The sequence below is a fragment of the Capsicum annuum genome, unplaced genomic scaffold, assembly GCF_002878395.1.
Source record: "Capsicum annuum cultivar UCD-10X-F1 unplaced genomic scaffold, UCD10Xv1.1 ctg997, whole genome shotgun sequence".
In the NCBI taxonomy this organism is placed as follows: Eukaryota; Viridiplantae; Streptophyta; class Magnoliopsida; order Solanales; family Solanaceae; genus Capsicum; species Capsicum annuum.
The window spans coordinates 34,508-42,388 of NW_025896065.1; the positions used below are offsets into that span (position 1 = coordinate 34,508).

General features: G+C 36.9%; 1 protein-coding gene across 1 annotated transcript; it reads right to left on the reverse strand.

The window, feature by feature from the left end:
- Window positions 1–6,515: 6,515 nt before the first annotated feature.
- LOC124895794 lies at window positions 6,516–7,019 on the reverse strand. The gene is made up of 2 exons (XM_047406216.1): window positions 6,841–7,019; window positions 6,516–6,786 (listed from the first exon to the last, which is right to left on the reverse strand). The coding sequence occupies exons 1-2, from the start codon at window positions 7,017–7,019 to the stop codon at window positions 6,516–6,518; spliced, it is 450 nt and encodes a 149-aa protein (XP_047262172.1).
- Window positions 7,020–7,881: the final 862 nt, after the last annotated feature.

The window sequence follows — 7,881 nt, forward strand, 5'->3', positions numbered from 1 at the left end:
GTCTGACTCCTGTGATAATAGTTTTGAGAAGTTGAAAGACAAGTTGACTACTGCACCTATTTTGACTCTTTCGGATGGTACAGAGAGTTTTGTTGTGTACTGTGATGCATCCTGGGTGGGACTTGGGTGTGTACTTATGTAGCATGGTAGGATGGTAGCTTATGCATCTCTGTAGTTGAAGGTGCACGAGCGAAATTATCCCACACATGACTTGGAGTTAGCAGTTGTGCTGTTTGCACTTCAAATTTTGCAACATTATCTGTACGGGGTATATATTGATATATTTACTGACCATAAAAGTTTATAGTATGTTTTCTCGCAGAAGGAATTAAGCCTCAGGCAGAGGCATTGGTTAGAACTATTGAAAGATTATGACATGAGCCTGCACTATCATCCGAGTAAGAAGAATAAGGTAGCCGATGCCCTCAACAGATTATCTATAGGCAGTTTTTCTCATGTTGAGGAAGGAAAGAGGGAGATGGTGAAAGATATTCATCAGCTTGGAAATCTAGGAGTGTTACTTTTGGATTCCAAAGATAGAGGGTTAGATGTGCATGAGATAGCTAAATCTTTACTATGTGCTGAAGTGAAGGAAAGACAGGCCGAAGATCTCATTTTGATGCAAATTAAGAAAGACGTGTGTCAAAAGAAGGTGATGTATTTTGAAATTGGTGGTGATGGAATTTTGAGATACCAAGGTAGGCTGTGTGTTTTAAATGTGGATGGTCTGCGAGAGAGGATCCTTGACGAAGCTCACACTTTGAGGTATGTTGTTCACCAGGCTTTACTAAAATGTACCATGATCTTAAGGCTATATATTGGTGGAATAATATGAATCATGATGTGGCTGAGTTTATTTCCAAGTTTCTAAATTGCCAACAAGTTAAAGTGGAACATTTGAGACCAGGTGGTACTTCCTAGGAGATAGCCTTGCCTTTATATAAGTTGGAGATGATCAATATGGATTTCATCACGGGACTTCGAAGGTCCCGAAATCAGTATGATTCTATTTGGCTAATTATGGATCGGCTGACCAAGTCCGCTCAATTTTTTCCTGTGAGAACAAACTATTTGGGATATTATTATGCCAAGTTATATATTGAGGAGATAGTCCATTTGCAAGGGCACCCGTATCCATTATATTTGATCGAGGTACGCAATTCTCTTCAAAGTTTTGGAAATCTTTTTAGAGGGGTTTAGGTACTCAATTGAACCTAAGTACTGCATTCCACCCTCAGTCGGATGGACAAGCTGAATGCACCATTCATACCCTTGGGGATATGTTGAGGGCCTGTGTTATTGACTTTAAAGGTAGTTGGTTAGATCACTTACCACTGATAGAGTTTGCCTACAATAATAGCTATCATGCCAGCACTAAGATGGCACCTTTTGAAGAGCTTTATGGGAGAAGATGTAGATCACCAATTGTTTTGTATAAAGTGGGTGAGACACGACTGTTTGGGCCTGATCTTGTTCATCAGGCAATGAAGAAGGTGAAAATCATTAGAGAATGACGTAAGACAGCCCAGAGTCGCCAGAAATCTTACGCCGATGTAAGGGGAAGGGAGTTGGAATTTGAGGTTGGTGATTGGGTGTTTTCAAAAGTCTCTCCTATGAAGGGAGTCATGTGATTCGGGAAGAAATAAAAGCTGAGTCCTTGCTATATAGGACCATATCAATTGTGAGAAGGATAGGTAGAGTTGGTTATAAGTTAGATCTGCCTGTAAGTCTGGGCTCCGTTTATCCAGTATTCCATGTGTCCATATTGAAAAAGTGCATTGGAGACCATTCCCTAGTGTTGCCTGTAGAGGAGATCAAGGTGACAGACTCCTTGTCATACGAAGAAGAGCCTATTGCAATCTTAGATCACCAAGTTAAAAAGTTGAGGATTAAGGAAATAATTTTGATTAAGATACTGTGGAATAATAAAAAAGTTGAGGAAGCTACTTGAGAATCAAAAGATGACATGCGAGCTAGATACCTTAACCTTTTTGAGTCAATGGGTGACGACATAGAAGGTATTATTCTACTACTCTCTATATCCCTCCTTCTTTATTTCCTTATCAAGTTTGAAATCATGCTTGCCTGTATTCTAAGTCATCATTCAGGGACGAATGATCCTAAGAGGGGGATAATGTAACACCCCATGGTTTCCTCGACTCGGTATCACTTTATGGTATGCTTATAGGGGTGCTCATCTAAAAATTTTTCTAAGTGTAGAAAGGGACTTAGTCTCATTTTGAGCTCCAAATCTTTGAAGAATTATTTCATGACCTTCCTAACCTTCAATAGTTAATATTTTAGCTAAATCATGATCCAGGAGGTCAATAGGTGTTCCCGGACGGGTTTCGGATTTTTTGAGCTGCGTTTAGACCTTGTTTGATGTCCTAAAATAGTGGACCAATACGATCTTGGCACGCCGTGTAGCCAATCGTGTTGGTCAATTTTTGTGCAGGAATTGGTAGGAAAAAATACCAAGGCTTGCCATAATAAGGGCACGATGTGTCGGGTATAGCGTCGATGCCATCGACGCGCCACATCGCCAATCGCGTCGATGCTCAGTTGTTTCAGTTTTTTTAAAATTCGCATCCAAGAGGGGGCAATTTAGTCATTTACCCCACCCCTTTTCGTCTTTAACATGGGATTTAATCCTCAAATCACCAAAATACATTATATTTTCTCACAAATCACTCAGGAATACTTTCTAGGGTTTCAACCCAAAAATCCAAGAGAACTCAAAATTTAACTGTCACTTTTCAAAATTTCTTCAAGAATCGGAATCCCCAGACCTAGAGCTTAAAGAATCATCCATCAATAATTCGAATAGCATCCCTAAAGCAAGAGTTCATTCAAAATTCATAATTTCAGGTATGTAGGGCTTATCCTAAAACTACATGGGCTTGTTGGATCTCTTGAATATGATTTAAAGCTATCAAGCTGTAATTTATAAAGAGGTTTTGGATCCTATGTTTTAAGTTATGCATTAGAACCTTTTAAGGGTAGAATTGTTTTGCCCTTGTGGTCTTTTCCCTTAAATTGATTTATACATATTTGTATATGTATGAAATTGAAGATTTGATTGAGAGCATTATTATTGAAATCCCTCTTTTTTGATGAATTAGAGTTTATAAACTTATTGGGAATGATTTGAAGTACATGGTTTATGATTTGAAAGCGTTCTTTTCAAAATCCAAGTATTTGATATAATTTAGAGATGATGAGAGAGAGTTACTTATTATACCTATATACTTTTTTAAAAGAAAGAATTGCATGTTATTGAGTAAATTGACATGACCACCTTATGTTATTGAAATGTTGACAAATAGAAATTTCCTTGCATGTGTTCACATAAATTTAAAGAAAGAGTTCTTTGAACTGATTTATTGATATAGTGGTCCCATACTTATGTTTTGAAAACAGAGATTTTAATATGCTAATAATGGCTCAGAGATGTGACTTGAAAGTCAATGGTATGACGATACCATATAAATGTATGTCATGACAGAGCTAGATTTTTTAGAGTTTGATTTCAGAGAATACACATTTTAAAAGTTAAAAATGGGCTTAAAGAGGGTTAGGTGGTTGCCCAAAGAAGGATTGAGTTCAAGTAACTCGTAGCCCAAAATCATGTTTTGTCGATACGCGTTCATTATTTTCTCCAAGAGGGATTTTACGCTAGTGTTGTTCCCTATGGCGTACAGAGAGAGAAAGAGACTCCAACTCTTGTGGAAAACTTGGGTTGGGGCTAGGCTGCCAAGTGAAGGATAGATTCCACATAGCCCATGGAATTTCAGAGTTGTAGGGCATACCACCTAGCACAGAAGTAAAATAAAGAGTTAGTCACAGAGTTTTCAGATGATTGTTCAGTTCCTTTTAAATATGCCCATGTATTTTCTCATCATATGTTATGTTTATGAATTGTTTTCAAATCTCTTTTACTTATGTTAAGCAAAAACATTGTTATTTTGGTTTTGCTCTGCGCACCAATACAGTTGTATAGACCCTCTACCTTCCAAGGTCCGAGGCACAGTCTAGAGGTCCTGCTAAGCCATAGATTTTCCAGATTGAAGTGAAGTGTGAAGTTGGTGAGCCTTCTTTATTCTGGAAGTCCTATATCTTTCAGACTATTGTTATTTATGTTGGTTTTGGTCCACTGGGAGCCTTGTCCCAGTTTTTAGACAGCTTTGTTTCATATATAGTAGAGATTTCGCAGACTGAGTCAGATACTATCTAGATGTTGTTGAATTTTAGTCTTCATTATTATTTTGAACTCAGAGTATGACCATGGTTCCATATTTATTTACTTTCTCCGTATCTTTTATTATTGTATGAATATTGTACGTGATTACCAAATAGATAAGGGCATTCAGACCTTCATAGTTTGGGATGTTCATCACGGCTAGGGTCCCAGATCGGGTCGTAACAATACCGATGATGTTCTTTTTTTTGGGCCTTTCAACCAGCACCTAAGTATCATTTTTATTAATCATTGGAAGCTCCTCCTCTATTTCATTAATCCAAGCCTTATGACTTGCTGCTCATTCAAAGTAAGATAGTTCGATAAGAGCAAATTGCATTGCTCATAAACTTCAGCTAGTGGTCTGGTCTTCAAAATTGGATAATCAGTTTTCAATTCAACATTTGAAAAGTGTCCTGCTCCATCAATAGGATTGGAAGAAATATCACTCGTCTGGGATTTTGAACTGCAACAAAAGTACTCCTATCTTGGTTCTTTACAACAATATCTCGATCCCAATCATAATGGCTAGACTCGTCCATTGTAAGATATCTACTGATAGGCATCTTCTTCGTACGAATATTATACACCTTTTACCCTTTTATAGTTGTGCTATAGCCCAACAAAATACAAAGTTCCTCCTTGTTATCCAATTTGCCTCTTTTAGCATTTGGAACAAGTGCATAGCAGACTGAACCAAAAACTTTTAAGTGTCTTGCAGACGACTTTATACCCCTCCATGCTTCGAATGGCATCATGTCTTGATGTGCTCTAGTTGGTAATATGTTCAGCAAATAGACGACACTATTGACTGCCGCAGCCCAAAAATATTTAGGCATCTTATTTTCTGCCAACATGCATCTCGCCATCTCCATCACTGTTCTGTTCTTCCTCTCTGAAACGCCGTTCTGTTTTGGAGTGCAGCTAACTGTAAATTATTATTGAATACCCACATCTTTACAATATTTTCTGAACTAGTGCGAAGTATATTCAGTTCCATTATCTGACCTAATATACTTCAACTGGTACACACTCTCCCTTTCTACCATAGCCTTGAATTCTTTGAAAATAGAGAACACCTGAACTTTGTTACTTAGAAAATAGACCCATGTCATTCGAGTTAGATAATCTATGAAGAGAATAAAATATTTATTCCCACTCAAACAAGCCATCCTCATTGGTCTACATATATCTGTATGAATCAACTCTAGCTTTTCCTTCGCCCTCTAAAGACTTCCTTTAGGAAAGGATCGTTTATGCAATTTACCAAATTGACATGACTCACAAACATCTCGACACATGTCAATTTTGGGTACATCAAGCACCATTCCCTTGGATTGCATATACACCAATGAACTAAGATTGTAATGACCAAATCTTTTGTGCCAAAGCCAATTATCACTCATTTCAACATTGAAAGAGCAACTTTCAGTAGAATAACATGAAATTGGAAAAGAATTTCCAATCATGCTAATTTTAGCTACTCCACAACCTTTAGTATAAGAAAAGACACATTTTTTTTTATCCTTAAAAGTAAGTGAATAATTATTATAAAGAAACTGAGCAACACTCAACAAGTTTTGAGTCAGGCTTGGCACATAAAGAACATTGTTTATGGTTTTTATACCTTCTTCCGTAGGGAATTTCGTTGATCCTCTTCCTTGATCTTGCACTAGTGCACCATCTCCAAGCTTCCCTTTGGTCCTATCAGACCTGTTCAGGCTAATAAATAAATTTTCATTAGTCACCATATTCTTTGTGCATGCACTATTGACATACCAATTATATCGATCATCATGTAATCTGTGTGAAGCCATAAATACCTCCTCTTATTTTTTTCAACTTGGTGATCTTCCACAAAATTTACTCATTAGGAAGACTGATCACTTAAAGTTTACTTTTACCTGCAATACTTATCAATGTGCCTATACTTCTTGCAGTATCTGCATTGAATAAGAGACCTCTTGGACTTCTGCCAACAATTCTTCTCCAAGTGGTTTGTCTTCTTACAAATACCACAAGGTGGAAATTTTTCGCTCCTCGACAATTCACCTTGGTATCCACCATATTTCATATCTCCAGAGTGGTCTAAAGAGACTTTTTTTGCCTTTCTTTTGTTGCTTGAATTTATACCTTACTTGAAAGGAATCTTCGATTGTCCCTTTGCTTCTCATGGTTACTTTTTGCTCTTGAATTTGCAATTTAGAGATCAGCTCAGCTATTGAAGAGTAGAGTCACAAGACTCTTCAATAGCTGAGATTTTTGATTCAAACTTATCCTAAAGGCTGACCATGATCTTCTCTACAACCTTCTGATCTGGAAATTTTCCACCAAGTATCCTAATTTGGTTCACAATATCCATTAGCATGGAAGAGTATTCTTTCACACTATCCAAATCCTTCATCTTCAAGAGTTCAAACTCCCTGTTTAAAGCTAAGACCTTAACAGACTTAAATTTGTTGCTGCCTTCAAACTCCTCTTTTAGCTTATCCCAGGATTCTTTGGCTGTCTCACAAGCCATAATCCTTGTAAACATCACTTCCATATGGCTTGAATGTATGCAAGTGAGAGCTCATGGAGATCTAGTCACCAACTCATCATACTTTTTGATATCATTGAGAGTTGGGTGGTCTCTCAATGGCTGGACAACAGGTTCTCCTCTCTCAACAATATCCCACAAGTTGAGAACCTTCAAATAAGCCTTCATTTTAATGGCCCAAAAATGGTAATTCTCTCCTGAGAAAATCGGAGGACCCGTTGTTTGTTGATTTTCTTGTTCCATGTTTTTTCAGCAAACTGATCCAAGAAAAGGAGCTAAAAATAAGATGAGCCAATAAAAAAAATAGCTTCATATCCCATAATAAATAGGCTCTGATACCATGTCAAAAACAAAGGGAACGTAAAGAGTAAAGCTACAAGGAGAAAAATATAGGGAAATTACAGCTGTAAATTGCTACAAAAGAGACTGTATGGAAGGGGAAAGCTGAAACTTTTGAGTGATTTCTATTTTTTGGATGGCTACAAATGCACAATGTGCCTCCTATTTATACTAGTTCATGGTTGATTCTAAATATCCTTCTAGATAAATGTACAATAAAAATCTAGTCATCCTTATTTTCTACTACTCTGGAATATCTAGATAATTATACAAGTTATTTATTCAAGATACTACACTAGGATATTCTAGAAGAACCTATTCCAAAAATTATCTAATACCTAGGAGTTTCTACTACAAAAATATCTACTAACTAGGAGTTTCTAGTTAAATCTTAATTTTCTAACAATTTTAAATAAGCCTCCCGTGATGGACCATCATTTGTATACGATGTTCTCTGCAAAGAAGATCAGATCATCTAAGTTAAAAGTAACATTGGAAAAACATATTCTAAAAGGGTATTTAATGTATGAAAAGTTAATGAATTTGTATGCAATCACGTAAAATAGTATACCGTTGTAGAGTACTTCAAGATTATCTTCTCCCATATTTTCTGTAACATCTTCCTTAATCTTAAGTGCCGACTCTATAAGCCGACGGCTTTCCCACACCAAGATATGCTTTAATGAAGTAATATCCCCAAAACTCTCTAGGATCTCAATAAGCTGAGTACAAAGAAGTATATCTAATTCCTCGAGCACGGAAAAGG

What these genes read in the sequence shown, in the direction of transcription:
- LOC124895794 (XM_047406216.1), bottom strand. Translation starts at nt 7,019, where the DNA reads ATGGAACAAGAAAATCAACAAACAACGGGTCCTCCGATTTTCTCAGGA. An exon ending in ACTCTCAATGATATCAAAAA is followed by an intron (nt 6,787 to 6,840) that starts GTATGATGAGTT and finishes CATACATTCAAG; the next exon opens with CCATATGGAAGTGATGTTTA.